Here is a 24,921-nt window from a genome sequence, read left to right as displayed (position 1 = left end):
CCCATTTCTTACCTATACCCTGTTGTGAATCACTTCCACTATCCTGCCCCAGTAGGCTTTCTCCCATGAATTAATTTAATCTTTACAACAATCCCATAAAATAGGTACTATCATCATCCCCATTTCACAGATGGGGTGACTGAGGTCCAGAGAAGTCAAGTTAGGCTTCTAATTAAGATACTAAGTGGCAAAAATGGGTTTTAAACCCAGGCAATCTAGTACCTCTGTCTATCCTCTTGGCCACTACCCAGTGCCATTTCTGAAGGACAATGTAAAAAATAACATGTATCTTAACCACTTAACTTTATTAGCTGTTAATATTTTCCCACAGTTGAAACTCCTATATATCCTTTCCCCACCACATTCCCTATGTAACTTCCAATCTGATTTTGGTGTTTATCATCTCTGTGAAATTTTTTTATACTTTTTCTAATTATGAATATATTCTTAAACAACATTTAGTATTTCTTGTATGTTTTCAAACTTTGTTTAAATGATATAGAATGACTCAGTCTACAACTTTCTTTATTGACTCAATGTTTTTATATTTATTCATGTTAATATTTATTCATTTGTTAATTTTTAATTTTTTTCATCAAAAAAGAAAGGCATATTCATGTTAGTATTTTTTTTTTTTTTTTTTTTTGAGACAGAGTCTCACTCTGTTGCCCGGGCTAGAGTGAGTGCCGTGGCGTCAGTCTAGCTCACAGCAACCTCAAACTCCTGGGCTCAAGCGATCCTCCTGTCTCAGCCTCCCGAGTAGCTGGGACTACAGGCACGCGCCACCATGCCCGGCTAATTTTTTGTATATATATATTTTTAGTTGTCCATATAATTTCTTTCTATTTTTAGTAGAGACGGGGTCTCACTCTTGCTCAGGCTGGTCTCGAACTCCTGAGCTCGAGCGATCCACCCGCCTCGGCCTCCCAGAGTGCTAGGATTACAGGCGTGAGCCACCACGCCCGGCCATGTTAGTATTAATACACGTGTTGGAGTTCATTTATTTTTTAAATGCTGCATAGCATTTAAATCATTCCCTTCCATGAATATAGCACAATTTATCCATTCTCCTGTTAATGTTTAGATCTTTCAAGTTTTTGCCCTTCTGTTGTTATTATTTTCATTTCAGCTGATGTTTAAAAATTGGGATACTTCAAATTTTAAAGTCCAGATTTATGATTATGACTTCTCTTGAAAAGTCAAATGATATAGAAAATTCCCACATGGGACCCACATATTGAAATAAAGTTGCAGGGGCTATTTAGATAGCGCACACTCCAGTTTGCCACAATTCCCACTTCCCTGTTGCTCCCAACGTGCTGAGTACTAATGTCAATTGCCATTTATAAAAACGCTTATGCCGTGATTTTTTTTCAGACTAGATATACACGTATTTCTCCGCATCTGTCTCTGTAAAATCAAATGAAAACAAAATACAGACCCAGACGACTGTCTCCTTCAAGAAAGGAGAGACAGGCCATATTTGGGTGGCCAGGTGGGTGGGTAGCGATTTTGATAGTGGAAAATATTCCAACTCTGTTTAATTGAAACACATAAACTGACTCACTCAACTACGTCCCTGGCCCTTTGGAGTTTGAGATCCAAAATATTAACATTTAACTATTGTGTATTCAAGGGATTTGAAATCAGAATGTCTGATTCCAAGCCAACCATTCAACAACGTGAGCACAAAATTTAAGCAAGCAGCTTCAGTTTCTTAGCCTGTGAAAAGGGAACAAAAACTTCAACTTTATGGAGCATCCAATAACTCATGTAAAACTTTTTTAAGATGTTAATTGTGCCAAACAAATGCTGGTTAATATGCGTATCAACTCATTCTTGGACCTAGCCTTTATTCACACTGATCTAGTGAGTTGTTTCACAGGGCAAAATATACCCTTTGCAGCAAGGAGCGTACCCAGGGTGAGAAGCCTCTCTCAGACAACACCTGAGGAGGGGGCGTGGCGCCTTCAGCCTTGTGCGCATGCGCGACTGTACAAGCAATTAGGTCTGCCCCTGGCGCCTAATTAGAATATTCCAGATATTGGGGAGTTATTCATCACCCTACTATATTTACTTTTATTTATGGTAAAGGCCCATACATTTTTATTAATTTCTGAGAGGCACAAAAATTCCTCTCAGACTCATTCCTATTGACCACGTACTATTACTGAGGTGACTTTTGTCTCCGTGGAAGCCCTCAGTAAAGTTTTCAGTTAGAAGGATGGCGTAATTTTGCGTAAAAGCAACAAATCATTCCATCTAGAGAGACCACGGGGAAAGAGGGAAACTAGTTTCTTTTTATTCAGGCATTTCAGTGGTTACCTCTTTTTAGGGGCGGTGCCGCATGTGGACCCGATGGACCCCGGCGATGCCGCCATTTTGGAGTCTTCCCTAAGGAGCCTGTACAGGCTTTTCGAGCTGCCACTGCTGCTGCCGCTGTCGGCGGCCTTGTCGGGCAGAATGAATGTGATAGACCACGTGCGGGACATGGCGGCCGCGGGGCTGCACTCCAACGTGCGGCTCCTCAGCAGCTTGTTACTTACAATGAGTAATAACAACCCGTGAGTTGAGGCGGGGAGCGGCCTGGGACTGAGGAGAAAGCGGCGGCGGTTTGGGAGCCTGGGCTGAGGGCGTGTGGGAACAGGCGGGAAGGAGCGGCCGCGGGCCCCAGCGGAGGCTCTGGGGGCAGCGAGGGCCTCGTCAAGCGGAGCCGACTTCGGAGCGCAATTGAGTTCACTGGGTGCCGGCGTTGTGCGGATCGCCGAGATGAGCTCCCTGCGGGGGATTGAGCGGCAGCTTCGAGAAATGGAAGGCGGAGGCTTTGAGGACGACCCTGGCTAGGGTTTCCTGAGGCACCTGTCATAGGGCAGAACGACTGTCATATCTCTGGGCTGAATCCTCCCCTCTCAGCTCCTTCCCAAAGAACGTTTTCTCGCTCGCTGCAGCTCTGAGAGACCCAGTCCCCTGGTTTTTCTATTAATATCTTCGCCCCATATTTGAGATTAGTTTTTTTCTTCTTAAGTGTACCAGGAGGGTCCACCTTCTCACCTTGATAAACCCTTGAAAACGGGAGACTCCCTTGATGGGTGGGAGTGGCGCCTTTCTTGTTTCCAGAGCTGCCGATTATTGAGTCTTATAAACATATGGAGCACAGGGTTAATTCCAGCTAATTCCCTGCTTAAAATCCTCCATTGCACTTAAAATTTTTCCCATGGCCCGCGAAGCCAGCAGACATATGCCTTCTTCTCTCTCCGACTTCATCCCGTTCTGTTCGCTGCAGCCTCTCGCTGTTGTTTCTGTCACTTGAACGCACCAAGCTTGTTCTCAGCTCTGGGCCTTTGCACTCGCTGTTCCTGCTTGGGGTCTTTATCTCAGAGCTATCTCCTCATTAAGGTTTCAGCTCATACGTCTCTCCTGGGGAGCCCTTCCCTGACCACCAGAATGATCTGATACTCTCACTTTTTACCTATTGGTCTGCTCTGTCTCTGCATCCCTCTGAGCACCTATCGAAGTCAGCACAGTGGCTGTGTGCAGTAAGCACACGCGCTTATCGAATGTGCTAAGAAAGTGAGTACAACTTCAGGGAGGTAAAATGTCTTGTCCAAGTTCACACCTCTGTAAATGATGTTTGGACCTTGATCCTCTCTAGCTCCAGAGTCTCCATTCTGAGCCACCACTGTCTGCTACCACCGAATGGCATCTTAATGGGGTCTTCTGTGTGTGGACCCATTAGCATTTGGCCTAGGTCAGAAAGAAAAGGCCCCTTAAGTGCCTGCGGCTGCCGCTCTGCGTTTCCTCCTTTCCATTAGTGTGCTTTGGACCTCACTAGTGAGACTCATCCCTTTGCTGCCATCCGCTTCGTGTTGGTAGTGGGGAGTTCTGGTCTCTGTCAGCCTTCGGTGTTTATTCTGGAGCCTTTCACTTGGTTCTGTGTCAGAGCGTACAGTTTCCACCTTTGGGGATTTGTGTACCAGTTAGTCATTACTCCTGTTCTCAAAGATGTTACAGGATAGTTTGAAGCAGTTTAATCCCCTGGCTAGACTTAATTAGCACACGCTTTTTCATATTAAGTTAGACTGGCAGTTTCTTAGGAGGTGTTTCGAGTTCTGACCTTCATCATTTGTATTTTAAAATTTGTTGTTGAATAAGCAGTACATACACTGTTTTAAAAAAGTTCAAACTGTAGAGAAGGGGTGTGCAGAACAGTGTCTGTCCCTGAGTCTTCAACTGTACCCGCATTTCCCTTCTCCAGAGGCAGCACCTATAAATTTTGTGTGTGTCATTCCAGAGAGAATTTATGCATGCGTAAGTAGGCATGTATGTTACAATATATAAATATCTGAATGCTTTCTGTGAATATAATAATATTTTTTAATGCAAGCATCAAGTATTTGTTTCTCACTAAATACATAGAATTTCAGAGTTGGAAGAGATCTTAAGTTATCTGGACTATACTTTTCAGTCCTTTCATTTTTTTTTTTTGTAACTTTATATCCAGCGTTTAGTCTGCTTGTCCATTTTTCTAAAAAATATATATGTAATTCACATACCATAGAATTCACCCTTTTAAAGAGTATAATTCTCAACTGGGTACATGCCTATAGTCACATAGTCCCATTTACTTGTGAGGCTGAGGCAGAAAGATCGCTTGAACCCAGGAGTTCGAGCCCAGCCTATGCAACATAGCAAGACCCTGTCTCTTAAGTAAATTAATTTTTAAAAACAGCACAATTCTGTGGGCTTTAGTATATGCACAAGATTGTACAACCATCACTCCTATCTAATGCCAGAACATTTTCATTACCTCTAAAACAAACCTTGTGTCTGCTGGTAGTTACTCCCCAATTTCCCCCTTCCCCTGCAACCACTAATGTATCTGTTCTTTTTTTTCTTGAGGCAGAGTCTCACCCTGGGTAGAGTACAGTGGCATCATCACAGCTCACTGCAACCTCAAACTCTTGGGCTTAAGCGATCCTCCTGCCTCATCCTCCCAAGTAGCTGGGACTACAGGTGCACACCACCACGCCTGGCTAATTTTTTCTACTTTTCGTAGACATAGGGGCTCACTCTTACTCTTTTCCCATATTTTCTTCAGTATTTAAAGAGCTTTCAGGTCTCCAAACTTCTTTTTGTTCAGCCTCTCCCTGAAAAGAATTCAAAGTGGTGAGGTTTTTCTTTCCCAGGTCTTTAACTCTTCTTTGGTAATAATAGTTAAGTCATTGTGGTTGCTCTCTTTTGTCTATATTATCCTTAAAACTTGAAGTTAATATAAGAGAGTATGGACAGCTATATATTAAACTGTTAAGAAGGCTTGGATTAAAGAAGGGGAGGAAAAGATGTATTATGTTTTCTCTATATATCTGTACTACTGGATTCAATTTATAGGTATTACTGCTTTTCTATTAAGCAAAGAAAATATTAAATTATATTAAAACAGAACAATTTAAGGCAGTGTTCTAGATGTATTGACCATATTAGCATGGAGTTCAACTTTCATGCCTCTCGCTTGAGGGACTAGCACTTATGGTATACTGACTTTTTTGTAAACAATACAGGGCTTTGTGCTAGGCTTATGTGGACACTAAGGTGTTCTTTATAACATTTCAAAGTAACCTATTTAGGGGGTATACTTTCTTTGTTTTCTAGTGAGTTATTCTCCCCATCTCAGAAGTACCAGCTTTTGGTGTATCATGCAGATTCTCTCTTTCATGATAAGGAATATCGGAATGCTGTGAGTAAGTATACCATGGCTTTACAGCAGAAGAAAGCTCTAAGTAAAACTTCAAAAGTGAGACCTTCAACTGGAAATTCTGCATCTACTCCACAAAGTCAGGTAATTGGAGACAGAATTGTGATTTTTTTTCTTTTTTTTGAGAGAGAGACTGAAAGAATTTAGAAGATGGCTGACTATGTGTAGAAGATGGTAAAATAAAAAGTAATTTTTAAAGGGGAGCTGATTAGAGAAACAAAGATGAAAAACCACTTAAATGTAAGAACATATCCAACCAAACAGTAAAGGCTAAAAGCAAAATTCACTGTATGGATGAATCTAAAAATGGAATTAAACATGCATTATCTAGGTTTTAACAAAGTCATGCGTTCCTCACTTTTACACAAACAGAACTCAAAATGTAAAGTGTTTATAATTTTAATGAAAATACAGCTTTTAAGCCCTGTGTGGTGGCTCATGCTTGTAATCCCAGTGACTTGGAAGGCTGAGGCAGGAGGATTGCTTGAGCCCAGGAGTTTGAGATCAGCCTGATCAACAGCAAGACCCCATCTCTAAAAAAATTTTCTTAAATTAGCTGGGTATGGTGGTACATGCCTGTAGTCCCAGCTACTTGGGAGGGCAAGGCAGGAGGACTGCTTGAGCCCAGGAGTTTGAGGCTGCAGTGTGCTATGATCATGCCACTGCACGCCAGCCTGGGTGACAGTAAGACCTTGTCTCTTTAAAAAAAAAAAAAAAAAAAGGCCAGGCAGGTGAGCTTGTAATCCTAGCACTCTGGGAGGCTGAGGTGGGAGAATCGCTCGAGGTCTGGAGTTCGAGACCAGCCTGAGCAAGAGCAAGACCCCCCCGTCTCTACTAAAAATAGAAAGAAATTAGCTGGACAACTAAAAATATGTATAGAAAAAATTAGCCGGGCATGGTGGCTTATGCCTGTAGTCCCAGCTACTCGGGAGGCTGAGGCAAGAGGATTGCTTGAGCCCAGGAGTTTGAGGTTGCTGTGAGCTAGGCTGATGCCATGGCACTTTAGCCAGGGCAACAGAGCAAGACACTGTCTCAAAAAAAAAAAAAAAAAGTACAACTTTTGAAATGTCACTCAATTGTTAGGACTGTGAGTACCTGGGGAAATTTATGGGAAATAATTTGTGAATTCCTGGCAGTTTTGGTTCCTCAATAATTAAATAAATGAAGGGATAAAATTGTAATGTCCTTACCATTTGACTGAGTCATCCCATTGCTAGAAATTAATCGTAACAGTAGACTTACAAAAGGTTTTCAGGGTATGTAACTAAGGCTGCTTATTGCAGTATTGTTTATAATGGTAACTGGGAGAAGTAAGTGTGTGTGTGTGTGTGTGTGTGTGTGTGTAGGATCTGGTTAAGTTATAGTCAGAAGATGGAATAAGGTGGAATTAAAAAAATGAAAAAGGAGATAGAGGTATGTGTGCTGATTTGAAAAGAACTCCTCTATATATTAGTAAAGAAAATAAGGTTTGAGTCAGTGTATTCAGTACCCCTTTTGTTCAAAGGGAATAGTTTAAAGATTTTTATACATCTTGGTATATGTCTACTAAATATATATGGATAATAAGTTTGAAAGATTTTGTGTGTGGGAAGGAAATAAATTTAACGATGGAAAGGTGTAGGGGGAGAGGAACTTGTACTTTTCAGTTTGAACCTGTCTTTAAATTTCCTCGCTGAACGCATGCTACTTATATTTTAAAGGAATGTCAAGGAGTGTCAGAATGCACTAGGAGTGAAATTATAGGTCCTGTATTTTTCCATATCTAAAAGAAGATACAAATTGATGTAGTTGATTTTTTTTAAAGCTTGCTGCTCTTCATCTTATTTCTATTTATATAAAACTTTTGCTTGTATTATTAATGAGCTAATTGCCAGGGTTTTCTCTTGTTTTTGAACGCTTAATGGAAGTCATATATATTGTCCAGATAGGTTAAATCATAAAAATAGCTAATATTTATTGAGTATTCAATATGCTAAGCACCATGTTAAACCTTTAATATGAATTAATACATTAAATATTCATGAAATTTTTTTTTTTTTTTTTTTTTTTTGAGACAGAGTCTCACTCTGTTGCCCAGGCTAGAGTGAGTGCCATGGCGTTAGTCTAGCTCACAGCAACCTCAAACTCCTGGGCTTAAGCGATCCTACTGCCTCAGCCTCCCGAGTAGCTAGGACTACAGGCATGCGCCACCATGCCTGGCTAATTTTTTGTATATATATTTTAGTTGTCCATATAATTTCTTTCTATTTTTAGTAGAGACGGGGTCTCACTCTTGCTCAGGCTGGTCTTGAACTCCTGACCTTGAGCGATCCACCCGCCTCGGCCTCCCAGAGTGCTAGGATTACAGGCGTGAGCCACCGCGCCCGGCCTCATGAAATTTTTTTAAAAATTGAGATATATAGTGGGCCTTCCATATCCTCAGGTTTCGTATCTATCTATTCAATCAACTGCTGATCGAAAATATTTGGAAAAAGGCTGGGTGTGGTGGCTCACACCTGTAATCCTAGGGCTTTGGGAGGCAGAGGTGGTAGGATTGCTTGAGGCTAGGAGTTTGAGACCAGCCTGGACAACATAGCAAGACCCCGTCTTTCCAGAAAAAATGAAGATAAATTAGCCAGGCATGGTAGTGCACACCTGTAGTTCTAGCTATTATGCTAGGGAGGCTGAGGCAGGTGGACCACTTGAGCCTGGGAGTTCAAGGCTGCAGTGATATATGTGATCATGCCACTGTATTTCAGCCTGAGGGACAGAGCGAGACCCTGTCTCAAAATAATAATAATAATAAAAATAATGCTGTGAACATGCTGTGCAGGTTTTTGCGTGAACAGATGTTTTCAGTTCTCGTGGCTGTATACCTAGGAGTAGAACTGCTGGGTCATTTGATAACTCTGTTTAACATTTTAGAGAACTGCCATTCTATTGAAACCATATTTTTAAGAGATGTTTTCATTGCCTCTTAGTGTCTTCCATCTGAAATTGAAGTGAAATACAAAATGGCTGAGTGTTACACAATGCTAAAACAGGATAAAGATGCCATTGCTATACTCGATGGGATCCCTTCCAGACAGAGAACTCCCAAAGTAAGTTGAATGAAGAGTTTATGTGTTCTTCTCCTCCCCAGCTCTCCCAACCCTGCTCCCTCCATGTTTTCTCATAAACGTGCAACAGGGAGCCCATCTGAGCGTTTTACTCAAGATTGTCATGCTCACTTGCTTCCCCTGTTACAGGAGCAGGGGTTTGGAAAGATAGATGAGTGACTTATGAGGCCCTGAAAATTCAGCTGATGAAAATGATAGCTGGAGAAGACTGCAAGTGCTTATTCTTTGGTGTTTCTTACTGTAGGAAATATTTATTTGCAAAACAGTTCTAAGTGGCAAAAACACTTTTTTAGAACTTCATTTTTTGCTTTACATAGGTTTACCCATTTGTTAATTGGTTTTATTAGGTTTTATTAATCCCTTCATTTTCAAAATTAAGACTGCAAGATCCTTTTGTGCTTATTTATGTGTGGATTATGTACTTGTGTTTGATTTGACAGCGTATCGTAGCCAGGAGAACACCTTTAACTGAAATCAAAAGATCTGATGTCTTGTTTGAGTTTAGGGCATACAAGTTGTGTGCAGTGAGAACTTGGGCAAGTTCCCAATCTCTGAGCTTTTACTTCTTCTTTTATTTGTAAAATGGGAGAGAATAGTATTTTCTCCCATCCAAGTACTACTAACCAAGCCCAACCCTGCTTAGCTTCTGAGATCAGACGAGATCGGGCACATTCAGGGTGGTATGGCTGTGAATGATTTTTTTTGTTAACTTTTGTAAAATCTAAAAAGTATGTGAAAATACTTTTTAAAGTATTGTTCTGTAAGGAGTGTTACACTGGGCATCTGACCAGGTTTTTTTCAAAGCCCAGTTTAGAACAGTGAGAATCTTTGCTCTTAAGATTGAATTCATATCAGTATTTAATATTCTAACATACTCTGTCATGTCACCTACCCTCCTCACTTCGTTGAAAAACTATTCTGTGCAACGAGTGCTTAATAGTAAGGAATTTTATAGGTAAAGATGTGTAAATCCCCCTGCCCCTAAAAGAGGTAATCTAAGCAGTAGAGACTGCTTAGATTGTATTTTAGTTAGTGTATTTTAATTAGTGCTGTTTTATCCAAATGGTACTGAATTTTAAAAGTAACCAAATTTGATGAGAACATGTTTCAGCAGCTCTTATTGAGCGGTTATTTACTGTTTTCTGAGTTTTTAAAACTAAGGTATTTCTACATTGTATTTTGTGATGGTGGCTGCTATTAAAAACACCTAGAAATCTCGAGTTGAATCCTTGGAGCTAAAAAAACAAAACCCACTTGGAAGTATGTTTTGAACTAACCTGTCTCATAATAATTGTGGTTGCTATATACAAAATTGTGTTCTGGTACCCTGTGAAAGTTGTCTCTTACCCCAAGAATAATTTTTTTTTGCATGCGTGAAGAATGTTTGCTGCTATAGTCAAGGTGTCTTCCTTTTGAAAGAAGGCATTTTGACAATAAACTTTGAAAATTTCTATTCCTTATCTTACTAGAAATATACCGAAATTTCCTTCTTAATGACTTGTGGGTGTTTTGGAGGCATTTTTGGAAGATGGGTAATGGCAAAGAAGCTCAGCTTTGTAATATCCACTGCTTGGTGTTTACAGCCATCGTTTTAAGAGGGACTAGCGGAGTCTGTCTGCATTTGTTAGGAAAACATGTCCTTCATTCTGTAGAGCTCTTGTGGCTAGGCACAAGCAAAGATGTGTGCCTCAAACGTAAACCTATAATATTTACAGTTTTTCTTTCTTGTCTGTTAGGGAGTTAACTGGCTTCTCAGTCTGTGTAAAGGACAAGGAAGTGAGTCAAAATACGTCTAAATGAACGTCTGTTAATGTATGGTAAACACCGCCACACATTCCCTCACATTTTAAAGGAAAATTCCAGTGTTAGATTATAAAATCTAGGTAAATCTTTACCTTTTAAGAGCAAACTTACCAACATAGAATATTTCACTCAGTTTTCAGAAAATGATGACTGCTTGTGTTTATAAATGGTGAAATGTGGCTTTATGATGTTCAAATAAGGCTCTGTTTTTAAAAGAATTAACTTTTTCACTAGGCAGTACTCAAAATTCATTCTTTCAAAGTGACAGTCAAGTACCTTAAAGGAAATTTTGATATTTGTTGAGGCAGATGGTCCATCAGTCAGTTTGTTAGTAACTAGCAGTCAAGAAAGGATCTTAAATTTAACTTTTTATTCTCTTAAGGATTGACACCAATACTGGAGTTTTCCTTTAAGTACCTTCCTTTGCATTTTCAAAATAGCCTAATATGGGAAATCTGAGGCCAAATAAAAAAGTTTTATTTCTAGTATTTCATTATTTCATTGTGTGGATTAATGCTATACTAGATTGTTTTATATACTGTAGGTCTATGATTGGAACAGATGTTCTTCATCTTCAGAGCTACTCTTTTGACTTAATATCTGGCATACCAAGCCACAGATAATTGAAGAGATTGGAAATTGACTTTTTTTCTTTTGTGCCCTCACATTGACTGCTTCCTTAGGTTAATGATCTAGCAAACACTGTTGTGTTTAAGATCTAATAATTTTAAATTGGAATATTATATTTATCTCTTTGTACTATTGAGGAGGTTATTTATCCCTTCTCTATAACTTCTACATTCTTTGGAACTTTTAGGTTTTCTCAAATTTTCCCAGTTGCATTTTTAGGTAGGATTATTTTTAACTAGCTTCAGTAAGTTGCATATTTAAATTGTGCTAAAGTGCAGATGTCTGCCCTCAGTGATTTAAATAGTGTATCTGATCTCTGGATCATTATCATCTCTGGAGATCAGTTTGAGTTTGATTTTTGTAACTTTACTTTGGCAAGTTAATACCTATGGGTGTTAAAGCTTTAAGTGTCAGAAAGGCTAGAGTCTAGCCGCAAGTCTAATTATCAGAGAAAAGCCAAGTGTTGTACTTCTGTGTCTGTCTTTGTGTCTCATTTCTTTTTGGGAGAAATTCATCTGATCCTTCTTAACTAGCTATGTCAAGAGTTCCTTACAGTCTGATACCTTAATATTAACCAAATTTAAGATATATCAACTTGAGCTCTACTGAGGTAGCTCATCTTCTACCTTTTCCAAGATCAAGAAAGAATCAAGGTAACTAGCATTCTGTGACATTTCTTAAGTGAACGTTATTCCTGTTTCCAGAGTCAGCATCTTTGGTCCAGGTATTACTGGCCCTTTTGGTTAGGTAAGTGAGAAAGTAATGTGACTTTCCTCTTAGGGTTGGGAATACCTAGGAAGGCAATGGTAATCATTTCTTGTTTCTTTTGAAGAATGGGATTGGTCTTCTGTTACTTGCACAGGGCCTTGGGTAGGGTTTTCAGTAAAAAGTGGTATAGTAGCTGGTAATGAACATCAGGGCTTTTTCATGATGAGATATTTTCTTTGCATTGTATACTTATTTTACTATCCACCGTTTGTGTCTGTACAGATAAACATGATGCTGGCAAACTTGTACAAGAAGGCTGGTCAGGAGCGCCCTTCGGTCACCAGCTATAAGGAAGTGCTGAGGCAGTGCCCGTTAGCCTTGGATGCCATTCTAGGTATAGATCATTTTCTGCCTGTTTTCATGGAGTGTTTACTGTCAAGAGTAGTTCTCAGTCTTGACTGTACATTAGAATAGGTTTATTTTTAAAAAGTTTCCACCAGAGATGATTCAATAGGATTACTGTTATCGCATATTTGATTAAGAAATATTATCTATTCAACCCCCCACTGCTAAATTTGACTGGCAAAAAAAAAAATTATCAATAAATTATGGCCTTTCTGTCATATTCATCTTGCTTAGAATAAGGAAGGGGTTGCCTTGTAGCCTAGGGAAAATAGAACCCATTGCTTCTTGCATTGTGGAAGACAGACGCTGTGCCTCACCACCTTTGTCCTGCTCTGTGTTGGGTTAGGTTTGCTCTCCCTTTCTGTAAAAGGTGCAGAGGTGGCATCAATGACAATGAACGTGATCCAAACTGTGCCTAACCTGGACTGGCTCTCTGTGTGGATCAAAGCATATGCTTTTGTGCACACTGGTGACAACTCGAGAGCAATCAATACCATCTGGTGAGTGCCACAAAGTTAATTCAGTGTTCTGGAGCCCCTTTCCCTGTCTGGAAATCTGATGTATCTCAATTAGCAAAACAGAAAAATGAGACGTTTATCTCTTGGTGTTGCAGCCAGTTGTCTCCAGGCTGTGTTAGTTTTTTTAATGTACTGAATTGGTCCCAAATGTAATAATCTCTGTGGGGACCTTTAAAACTGTAAACTTGGGCTGAATTCAACTCTGTGCATGCAAAGGCAATGACTCTCGCAAAGCACACTGCCTTGGTGTGTCATTCTTGAACCTAGAAGAAAACTTTGTTGGATCCCTCCCCACCCTGCCATCCCTGAAACAGTTTATTGCAGCATCTGACCTAGGTATTCTTCTTAGGACTGGGATTTTCTTTTTTTCTTTTAAGTGTGAAACAAAGTTTATTGAGGAGGGACAAGATAGGTTTACAGAGCAAGAGCAAGATATGTTCACCACAGAGCATGAACGGGCCCCTTGTCATAACAAAAAGGCTGGGATTTTCTTTTTATTGAGATAAAGTCCAAGGACAAGAGGCTGGGGATTGTGTTGTGCAAAGTCACCCAGTTGAGTAATAAGTATCTGTCACTTGTGAATGACATTACCTTTAACACCGTGTAGCGTATGTTGTCCTCTGAAACACTGCATCCTGAAAGTTCTTTGTTGGTAGTGAGCGATTTCTGCTTTACTCCATGTATTTGCTATCTTATCCTATACTTTTTTAAAAATCATAAGCTCAAAATAAAATCTGTGGTGCACAGTTCATTTTTAAAGTTTTTTATTCTGACAAATTTTACACATACACAAAAGAAAATAGTATCTATATGCCCAGTCACTCAGATTCAACAACCAAGAGGATTTATAATAGATTTTAAGGTTCAATGTTTAATATCTTACAGTTCACTAGAGAAAAAGTCCTTATTGCGAGATAACGTGGACCTACTGGGAAGCTTAGCTGACCTGTACTTCAGAGCTGGAGACAATAAGAACTCTGTCCTCAAGTTTGAACAGGCACAGATGTTGGATCCTTATCTGATAAAAGGTAAATAATTCTTGGGGCAGAGAGGGGGTGGCTGGTGAGGGCAAAGAAGATAGGAAGGAAGTGGAGTATGAACTCCTAATAACCAATTTTCATGGAAATAGTTTGTAAAACTTACTACAGTATTTTCTAAAGTCTTGACACATGTCTCTAACTCTTAGGTAATTCCATTTTGAACAGTGTTTTTGCTTCATCTCGCCACAGATCATTATTTGCCCTTTTTTCTTTTGAGGGGGATCACAGCCCCTCCTTGTGGTTTATAAATTGATGATGTGCCTGACTGAGAATTTGGATGGCATCCTCAGAACTGTAACATCCTTTTAGGGAATTTAGTTTGACTCTGTCTGTAGTATAATTAAAGGAGGATGAGTGAACAGATGCTGAGAAAGGGATAAGGAGATTAAAGGCAGTCAGTAATTAGGAGTGTACAACGGAAAAATCATTGATCTGAAGGAAGATTGCAGCTGAAGGGTATGCCACAGGGACCTCCAAAGGGTGGCAGGTGGGGGCTGGCAGTGAGTGCTCAAGACTAGTGGGAAGGAAGGTCAGATAGGTTGATGTCTGTTTGTAAAGGCCCAAAAAAGGCCATCAAAAAAATAGGTCCTTGTGACAATAAACAGTCTTATGGGCTCTTAGGGGTCCTTTCCAAGCTTGCAGATGAGGAAGCAGGTCTAGAAAGATGGCTTTGTTTGCACAAGGTCTCCTTCTTGCTCAGTGTTCTTTTCTCTTCTCCAAGCTGCCTGCACCGACGATGAAGATGGTGTTAGAAATACTAGTCTGGCAGTAGTTGGCAATTTGAAGTCGGAGGCTCAGACTTGAGTCCAGGGGCAAGCAGGAGTACTGTAGTAATCTTGGCTTGAGAGGAATTTTCCTGGGAGTCTGAAGGGATAGCAAGGAATGGAGAGTGGTGGCAAGAGATGGGTGGCAGCAAGCATGGGGACCTTCCTATAGAACATGAGAATGAAGCGGGGGTCTGGGAGACAGTGAGCTTTGATAAACTGCATTCCAGAAAGAACTCGAAGCTTTTTCTGGAATAGGCCAACCTTTGCTGAGACTAATTGGCTTTTTCAGCATATTGAATGTATAGTCTTGACTGTCTAGAGTTCTTAGATACTTTATACCTTTTTGGGGCCTTTTTTGGTTGAGTTAGGATAGCTGTGTATCATACCACAGGATAGAGGGACATAGAGTTCCTGGAAATAACAGGCTTTCGAATTGTGAGGTGGGCCTTTTTGCTCCTTTGCTTTTTTGGGGGGAGGGATGGATTTTGCTTTTTATAGTTATTTTTTAGGAAACTGGAAATACTAGTGGGGGAAGCCTGTGATGGTGGGAAGGGCTCAGCCCCTGCAGGAGCTGGGGCCTCGTTGTGGAGTCTGACATTGGGCGCTGCTCCTGTGGAAAGGACCCTTGCTGCTTTGTGTAAAGAGCTGCTTCTTGCTGTGACCTTCCTGACTAGGAATGGATGTGTATGGCTACCTGCTGGCACGAGAAGGGCGGCTGGAGGATGTGGAGAACCTTGGCTGCCGCCTTTTCAATATTTCCGACCAGCATGCAGAACCGTGGGTGGTCTCTGGGTATGTTGATGCGTTTCCTTTTCTCCCCAGTTTTCAGTAGATTGTTTAAGAGATTGTAATTCCTTCTGAAGAGAATATAGGTTGAACACACAGACTTAAGAGGTAATCAGTCTTGGATTCAAATCATGGTCTGTCACTTTGAATGCATTATTCACTTCTCTGGGCCAGGTGCAGTGGCTCAGGCCCGTAATCTTACCACTTTGAGAGGCTGAGGCAGGAGGTTCGCTTGAAGTCAGGAGTTTGAGACCGGTCTGAACAACATAGTGAGACCCTGCCTCTCCAAAAAAAAAAAAAAAAAAAAAATCAGAAAAATTAGCCAGGTGTGGTGGTGCCCACCTGTAGTCCCAGCTTACTCAGGAGGCTGAGGCAGGAGGATTGCTTGAGCCTAGGAGTTGGAGGTTGCAGTGAGCTATGATGCCATCACGCTATAGCCTCGGCAACAGAGCGAGACCCTGTGTCTCAAAAACAAACAAATACCTCCCTGAGTCTGTTTTCTTATTTAGAAAATGGGCTACTAATCCCATACTTCTAGAAGTGAGCATTTTTTTTTTTTTTTTTTGAGACAGAGTCTCACTCTGTTGCCCAGGCTAGAGTGAGTGCCGTGGCATCAGCCTAGCTCACAGCAACCTCAAACTCCTGAGCTTGAGCGATCCTCCTGTCTCAGCCTCCCGAGTAGCTGGGACTACAGGCATGCACCACCATGCCCGGCTAATTTTTTCTATATATATTTTTAGCTGTCCATATAATTTCTTTCTGTTTTTAGTAGAGATGGGGTCTCGCTCTTGCTCAGGCTGGTCTCGAACTCCTGAGCTCAAACGATCCGCCCACCTCGGCCTCCCAGAGTGCTAGGATTACAGGCGTGAGCCACCGCGCCCGGCCTAGAAGTGAGCATTGATTGAGATAGTGAATGCCTTGTGCTTAGCACTGGGCCATCAGTGATGGAGCCAAAAGATGCTCCTTTGTTATTGACTTGGCTTTACAAATTCTCCGAATGTCTCTCAGCTAATAACATGTCCAGATCATCAGGTTCTTTTCCATAATTTTTTCCTTCCATATCAAGATTTCCCCCTTAAAAGGTAGATGTTTTGGGTTGTTTCACTTTTCCACTAATCTCTTAGGTTAAAGCTGTAAGTGTAGTTTATAACCACAATCATGCATAGGGCCTTCCCTTTGAGTTTTAGATACTTTAGATAAAGTTTCTTTATAGTCTTCTCTCCTATAACTTCTGGTGGTTTTTTTTTCTTTCAGGTGTCACAGCTTCTATAGCAAACGCTATTCTCGGGCCCTCTATTTGGGAGCCAAAGCCATTCAGCTGAATAGTAATAGTGTTCAAGCTTTGCTACTTAAGGGAGCGGCGCTTAGGAACATGGGCAGAGTCCAAGAAGCAATAATACATTTTCGGGAGGCCATACGGCTTGCACCTTGTCGCTTAGATTGTTACGAAGGTAAGATAGAAAATATACATGAATGTTGTGAATCCCTGGGGTGGCAACGGCACTCAGATGGAAGGTTTCCTTAGGCCAGCACTTCCCAAGATGCGTTGTACATCAGAGTCATCTGGGGAAGCTTTCAAAAATCCTGATGCTGGATCTTTCTAGTATAGATTGGAATCTGTGGGGTTGGGAGACAGGCATCGGTACTTTTTACAGATCCCAGGTATTGCCAATGTGTGAGCAAGTTTGAAAACCATTGCATTAGGCATTTTCATTCATTTAGGGGTTTCACCGGAGTTTTTTACCCCATGCTTTCAGAATCCATTTTTCTCATTCTCTTTTTCTGTGCTGTTTTTGGGTTTTTTTTGTTTGTTTTGTTTTTGATGAGAGGGTAGTTGGGATAGTCTTTTTTTCCTGCCTCAGATGCAGCCCACTCGTTAACGTGAATCTCCCTGTGCCAGGCACCATTCTAGATCGCTTGATTATGTCTTTATTCTTTTTCACAGTCGTCCTACCTTGGGCCAGAGCTATTACTCATAGGGTAACTGCACATCTATATGATGATGCTGGTTGTGGGAACCGGTGTGTTCATTGTGACCCCCAGTGGGCAGACTCAGGCTCCAACTTTGTTTTGTTATGAAATATTTCAAGTTCATGTGAACTGACCCTAGGAGTTCAAAGGAGCTATGCCAGCTTCAGCAACATTTGGTGACTCAGTCATAGACATTAAAATAGATCTTAAAAGATGCAGTTCCTCCAAAACATATTTTTATAAGAATTTAAAAATAAACTCCGGAATCTAGGAGTGACTTGCTGTTAACAGGAAGATGAGTTCAAATTTGAGAAATAAAATTTGGAAGTTGGGGGAGAGAACAAATCTGCTTATATAGCCAGAGAGCCTATGCCTGTGGTGGCTTTGTTCTTAAAGAAACTCCAATAAACCAAGCCTTTGGTTGCAGATTAATTCTTGATCCTGAAACTGTAACATCCCTAGCCTCCTAGCTGCTTTTGTCATGCTGATTCCATTCTGCTGCGTGCCTGTTTCACCAGAGCAAGAGATGAGTCGAGTGACCCCTTTGCACAGTGCTTGGGCAGAGGATGTGCCCCAGTTGGCCAGCGAGGCCTCCCAGCTGCCTTCTCAAGCTGCCATGTGGAGGTTTGGATTAGGAGGACTCTGTTTATGTTCTCCAGTGCTTCTTGCAGTCTCCAGTGGCGCTTCCTTACTTTGCTGGTGGAGGCCTTGGGTTAGTGGAGTACACTTTTTTCCTTTCCTTCTGAAGTTCCAGGGGGGCTTTAACAGGAAAGTAAGACTAATAAATAACTAGTTGCAAGCAACCGTATTTGGAGTCCAACACATTGCCTTAAGCGTTAGGTAATGTCTAGTTAGGTAACCATAGTGTGTGGAAGAGTGTGCATGAATGTTATAAATGCTGCTAGGGTGGAGGAGTATGCAGAGAAAATCTGGCAGGGATTGTGTGGGTTTGGGATTTAAGCTGTTTTTCTGTTTTGATAAGTGCCTTGTGCCAAAAAGTTCTTCCTCTGTTCTGAACTTACTGGCATGAAGAGTTGAGAGTTGACTTCTCTCGATGGCCCCATAGGACATCTCCCTGTGGGTGGGAAGAGAGGCAGGAGCTGCCATTCTAAGTACTTTTGGTCCATCTGATTAAGTGCTGTCCCTCTAATTTAGGAAAGCTTCCAGCCTTTTGAGATAACTGTCAGGTTTTCTTTAGTTTTTTTAAAAAATTTTTTTGTCACATCCAGGTATGACCAAAAAAAAGAAAGAAAGAAAGAAAAAAGAAATTTTTTTAGGCTGGGCGCGGTGGCTCATGCCTGTAATCCTAGCACTCTGGGAGGCCGAGGTGGGCAGATCGTTTGAGCTCAGGAGTTTGAAACCAGCCTGAGCAAGAGCGAGACCCCGTCTCTATTAAAAATAGAAAGAAATTAGCTGGACAACTAAACATATATAGAAAAAATTAGCCAGGCATGGTGGCGCATGCCTGTAGTCCCAGCTGCTCGGGAGGCTGAGGCAGTAGGATTGCTTGAGCCCAGGAGTTTGAGGTTGCTGTGAGTTAGGCTGACGCCATGGCACTCTAGCCAGGGTGACAGAGCAGGACTCTGCCTCAAAAAGAAAAAAAAAAAATTTTTTTTTTTTTTTTTAATTATTATGGGTACCTAATAGTTGTGTAACTGTAGGGTTGAGATAACTGTTGTGTTTCAAATGAAAGCGTCCTCCTTTCTCCTTAGGTTGCTTGACAGGTCCTTTCCTTTGTAGAACTGGACGTTCACTTTAGTCCCCCCTCTTAAACAGGTGACTGAACACAGCTGGAGAATAACAGCTTGTTAAGAGGCATTGAAACCTTGGTTTTGGTTGGAAACATCTCTCACTACTTTAATCTCTTGGCCATATGACAGACTAATCATTAGTGTCACGTTTGTTCCTTCAGCTGTCAGATGGGCAGCTCACATGCTGCGGTTTCCTCACGCATGCTTGTTCCTTCCCTGACCTTTGCAGGGCAGGCTTTTTCCATGTCTGTCAAGTGCTCTGGGGAAGAACACTTCTTAGCTATTCTGTCAGCGTACCCTCCAGTCTAATCTCACCATCCGAGTTTTCCCCTGGCCTGCCCTTTTTCTGAAACTTCAAAGGTTTGCAGTTTGGAGGGCTGTCAGAGTGGAAGCATGGCTTAGAATGGTAATATGGTTGAACTACTTTTGTGTTGTTTTTTCAGGTCTCATCGAATGTTACTTAGCCTCCAACAGTATTCGGGAAGCAATGGTGATGGCTAACAACGTTTACAAAACTCTAGGAGCCAATGCACAGACCCTTACCCTTTTAGCCACTGTTTGTCTTGAAGACCCCGTGACACAGGAGAAAGCCAAAACTTTATTAGATAAAGCCCTGACCCAAAGGCCGGATTACATTAAGGCTGTGGTGAAAAAAGCAGAACTACTTAGTAAGTGTGTCTTATTTTCTGCCCTGTTCATCATTAGTTTTTATGAAACCTCATCTCATTTGGACTCCTCAGTCCCGCCTGGTTACAGATGACCAGACAGGTGTGTGCCTTTTGCAGCAGGTCTGAGCCTGCTTGAATTGGTTTATATTTAGCACAGCCAAATGTAGCTGGCTTAGACCTGCTTGGATTAGCTCAAACCAGCTATTATTTGTTGGTACCTGTTCAGCTCAATTTTATCTGGTTTTAGTTGTCCTGAACTAATTTGGGTTGAATATAACTAACTGGTTTTAGCCAGTTTGAACTGTTTTAAACCATCTGGATTCTCTTTTGACTTCCCTTTTAGCTTTGTTTTTTTAGTCCTGACTTATGAACTCCTGGGTTTGGGCTAGTTTGGCAAATAAAATGCAATTTGGCTTTTTATTTGAATTAAGGTTAAGAGTACATTTTTAAAAAATCAGAACTCAAACTGCAAATTTTCTTACGGAGTAGGAACTCAAATGCACTTGCTTTCTTTCACTTTGTGTCTCACTGCCATTCTCTTGAGGACATCTGCAAAGACAGTGTAAGACTGTGATAGTGGTTTTGTGTATATGACTTAGAATGGGAATATATTTTCAAAATGTTGAACTAGGACAATGAGGGTCATTTTTTTTTTTTCCAGGCAGAGAACAGAAATATGAAGATGGAATTGCTTTGCTGAGGAATGCACTGGCTAATCAGAGTGACTGTGTCCTACATCGGATCCTTGGAGATTTCCTTGTAGCTGTCAATGAGTATCAGGAAGCAATGGACCAGTATAGTATAGCACTAAGGTAGGCACCCGGCCTCCCGAGGGGGAAGGTCGATAAGGAGGGCAGAGGAGGTAGTGAGCTATCACAGGCGTTCTGGAGACACACAGACACTCTGTGCCCACGGTTGAAAGCAGAATAATAACAGTAATGATAGAAGAGTTATTTGTGAATTCGTGACTTCTAAAAATTTTTTCTTAAAGTATATTAACAACATTGAAGAACTGTTTCACTCATAACCAGCCCACACCTCTATAACATCCTTGTTCATTTGTATAGATCATCTTCCTGTCCTTGCCCACACATACACATATTTTTATAGGGTTATACCTAGTCTATATTTTATATTCTGCTTTTTCAAATCAAAGTATTGTAAGTACTTCCCATGTTTCTACCTACTGTAGTAGTTAAGAACTTGAACTCTGAAGTTTGATTACTGCCTTCACCACCTGTCATCTTGGGCAAGTTACTAACAGATTTCCTTGTCTATATCTATCTACCTTATTAGATATTGAATGATTGAGGATTAAAATGATTATTTCATGTAAAGCTCTTAGCACTGTGCCTGGTACATAGTAAATACTAAATAAATAGTGGTATTCTTACTGTTTAATAGAGAAGTGATTTCTTTGAGGGTTGTCTGTGTGTCTGTAAGGTTATGGTCAAGGGCTGTCTTTAATGACTCTGATCACATCCGTTTACTTGTTCAGCAGACAGTTGAGCACCACTCGTGTGCCTGGCATCTCAGTGACCCTGGGGATGCTGCGTTCCGGGAGCTGTCAGTCTCAGACGTGCAGACTGACCGTACCTCGTGCTAAGGGCTTTCATAGCAGTCTGTAGAAGGCAAGGTGGGAGTCCAGAGGGTGGGGGCCCTGGGAGTGGGTAAGAGTTGTATGGAAGGCTTCAGAGATGAGATGTTACAGACCTGCATTTATACAAGTAGAAACAATTCCAGCATGATGGGTTTTAGCTGCGTTTTAGATGCCCAGAAGCAAGCGAGAAAATAAATAACCAGACTTTCATTAGAGGTGGGATTTGCTAGGGATGGCATAGCTGAGGCTTGGGTGATGCTCACGAAAGCAAGAGGAAAGATGGCTTAGGAGACAAATAAATGAATGTTCTGGAGCTTCTGAACTTTGGGGGGTTGGCACTTGGTGACTCTTAGCTGCTAAATTCAAATACTCAGGTGGGGGTAGCCTTGGGTTCTGGGGTCTAACCTAGGAGTTTACAGATGTGTTCCATGGTATAGTGTGATGTTTTTGGCTGACTACTGAAATCCTGATATGTTTAATTATGTCGTAAGAACATGGAACAGTTATACTCACAGAAAAATAACTACTTTTTGTAACCCCATAGCTCAAAAACCCAACTTTCAGGGAATTGCATTTAAATTTGCCTGTTAATGTTTGTTTGCCACTTTCTCATAATGTTATCTGGGAGCCTCCTCTAGCAGAACGCTAGGGGTAATAGGTGTGAAAAGGTTTAAGAAAGTTGTGGAGAAAACTCAAATTGAGAATTCTAAAAATTAGGAAAAGACGCCTTTTTTCACTTCTAGTGGTGGACTCCCTCGACCCAGCCTTGGAAGCCGGAGTTGTTTGGAGAGGCCGGGCATTAGCGGTCTCTCTGTGACTGTGTGGTCATTTCACTGCCGGGCCAGGGAGATGACGAATCAGCCAGCAAGAAGCAAGGCAGAGATTCAGGCCTCTCCTTTGTTTTGTTGTCCCCTAGTTTGGACCCCAATGACCAGAAGTCTCTAGAGGGGATGCAGAAGATGGAGAAGGAGGAGAGTCCCACGGATGCCACTCAGGAGGAGGATGTGGACGACATGGAAGGGAGTGGGGAAGAAGGGGACCTGGAGGGCAGCGACAGTGAGGCGGCCCAGTGGGCTGACCAGGAGCAGTGGTTCGGCATGCAGTGAGGGCGGCCGCTGCGGGGCCACACTGGCCTGCCCTGCTCTGAGCTCTTCCGTGGACTGAAGGAACCGTAGGCACCTGCTCTCGGGAGGACAAGGATTCAGCATGTGATTGCAGCGGGGGTCTCGGCCCCTTGGCTCCCGATTCCTAGTTGTGACTTCATTTCTAAAACTGAGCCTGACCAGCCTTCCATGTATCTCCATCCTCCCCTGCTCCAGCCAGGGAGGACTGGGGGAGCACCCTGAGGCCCGCACATGCCGCGGCTTCTGGGCCAAGAGCACTTTTTATATAACTACTTTCTAAATCAAAAAGCTCAAGGAATAGACGGTGTTTTGTCTGTGACATGGAGGGGTTTGAAGGAGTGACCCACCACCCCAGAGCGATAGTGTCATCTCCCAGCTCCGACGGCCCCACGGTCTGGCCCCAGAGGGCTTCCTGTTCCCAGAAGTCATCGCCTGGGCTGTCCAGACTTCCCTAGTAACCGTGCTTTCCTTCTGCAACATTAGTAATGCCTTAAGCTGACAGTTGCTATTTTGCAGAACAGTTTTCCTCTTTGCTAAGCTGGTAACTTGCCTCTGAGCCTGGCCAGTCTGAGAAACGGGTGTGATGAGAGCATGAGCAGGCGCACCTGGGGCGGTTCCCTAATAAAACTGGTTTGTACAGTCATGGTGTTGGGGTGATCAGAACGGAAGCCCTTTAGCAGAGTCCTGGTTTTTGGTCTCTCATTCAGAAGCCATTGATTCAGCCCCAGAATTATTTGCCATAAATAGACTCTTCCCCTCGTATTGGGAGTCGGGGGTGGGAAAGCTCAGAGAGCCCTCAGCTGGTGCATCCATTTGCATTTTTGGATGGTGAATTTTCCTGGGACCTGAGAGTCTGGCCAGATTCCAGACTGAATCCACCCGGCTCTGAGGTCAGGGTCTGGCTTCAGCATTCTGGCACGGGTCAGCCTGCAGTGCCACACCCTGAGCTCTAGTGCTGGGGGGTTCTTCACCCACCCTCCCCCTTGTGTCTTAAAATGCGCTGCCTTTTGAGTACACAGTTAATTGGAGGTGAGGGGGATGTCACAGCTGACCTTAAACTCTCATTAAAACAAAATTGGTCAAAGGTGCTACAAGATGTGAATTTGATGTACCTGGAAAGTTCAGAATATCTGAAGGCTGCACTTGCAGATGGGCAAAAAGTGTCTGTGCACAAGAGCCAAAGCCTGCACAGCACGGCAGGGCTTCATCTGAGCCGCTCCAAGGAGGCCGGCAGGCAGTTGGGCTTTTCCACGTGAGGGTGTGGCCGGGAGAACACGCTGCCCCTTGGCCTTCGCGCTCTTTCCCGGATGCAGCCTCGCGGGCCGCCGCAGCCCCGTCACTGCAGCAAGTGCTGCGGTGAGAGAAAAGGCAAAACCTTTGCCTTTGCTGGACTCCGAGCGGAAGCCCAGCCCCGCCCTCTCAGTTCTCCCAGGACTCACCTGCTGGAGCAGGAGCCCCATCTGGAGCAGTGTCTTGGAGCCCAGGCCCCGAGACAGCGCTGGGCACCTCCGCTCTGCGGGGAGCCCCTTGATCATTGTGGCTTGTCCACTCCAGGCCCCTTCGTCCCAGCTGCACCACAGGCTGGACTCCCAGGACCTTCCCACCTGCGGCTCCAGCCTCATGGTGACAACTGGGTTGGAAGAGGCAGCTGAAACTGCCTCACGTACATTTGAGAAAACACTCTTGGTCCACAGCAGAGGATGGGAGAAGTCCGACTGGGAGGGAGGGTGCGGAAGCTCTCGCCTGGCACTGCCACAGTCACTTTTTCATTTTCTCACAAACAAAGCTTAGAAGGGCAGGGAGCCCTAGGAAGGGCTTTTCCCCACTGAGCCACCTGCCAGGAGGCCAAGCACCTGACCGGGGCCGGCCCCCAAATGCCCGCAGTCACAGTACCTTCTGGTGTTTGGTGGCTCACGCAGCCAGTGGGGGCGGTTTTAACTGAGTCCTGCCATTTCCCGCCTTCCAGGTGATTCAGAGACCTGCTGGGGATCAGTGGCCAGGTGGGCATTTAGCCTGTGAGGAGGCCAGCATGGTGCTCGTCACCAGGGGTGTGCCAGCCTCCCTGGGGACTTGGGTGGTGGTATCACTCTGGAGTCCTCCTGCCCCTTTCTGCTGGAGGACCTGTGGCTGGGCAGGCAGGAGGGTGAGGAGTTCGGTGTGGACCTTTCTCCACTTTTGAACCCCTGCTGGGTGCCAGGGACCTGGCGGTTGTGGCCCCTGCACACGTCCCCTGATGGCAGGAGCTCTCCCTGCCAGCGCCGCGGGGGCCCACACTCCTGCCTGTGAGTCCTGCCCAGAGA

The 24,921-nt window shown here is 42.9% G+C and overlaps 1 protein-coding gene across 4 annotated transcripts; it reads left to right on the top strand.

The window, feature by feature from the left end:
- The first annotated feature begins 2,378 nt into the window (after positions 1-2,378).
- ANAPC7 (anaphase promoting complex subunit 7) lies at positions 2,379-23,731 on the top strand. Of its 4 annotated transcripts, none has more exons than XM_069496928.1 (11): positions 2,379-2,564; positions 5,650-5,836; positions 8,713-8,832; positions 12,274-12,385; positions 12,743-12,896; positions 13,800-13,942; positions 15,396-15,513; positions 16,762-16,958; positions 19,673-19,897; positions 20,559-20,709; positions 22,414-23,731. In XM_069496928.1, exons 1-11 carry the CDS (start codon positions 2,464-2,466, stop codon positions 22,601-22,603), a joined length of 1,698 nt encoding a protein of 565 aa, XP_069353029.1. In that variant the 5' UTR covers positions 2,379-2,463; the 3' UTR covers positions 22,604-23,731. The 4 variants fall into 4 exon arrangements, with proteins under 4 accessions (XP_069353029.1, XP_069353032.1, XP_069353031.1 ...); XM_069496929.1 differs by having other exon boundaries at positions 2,407-2,564; positions 12,767-12,896; positions 22,414-23,685; XM_069496931.1 differs by lacking the exon at positions 12,274-12,385 and having other exon boundaries at positions 2,380-2,564.
- Positions 23,732-24,921: the final 1,190 nt, after the last annotated feature.

This window comes from Eulemur rufifrons, chromosome 21 (genome assembly GCF_041146395.1).
Source record: "Eulemur rufifrons isolate Redbay chromosome 21, OSU_ERuf_1, whole genome shotgun sequence".
Classification (NCBI taxonomy): Eukaryota; Metazoa; Chordata; class Mammalia; order Primates; family Lemuridae; genus Eulemur; species Eulemur rufifrons.
This window is presented reverse-complemented; position numbering and strand designations above follow the sequence as displayed.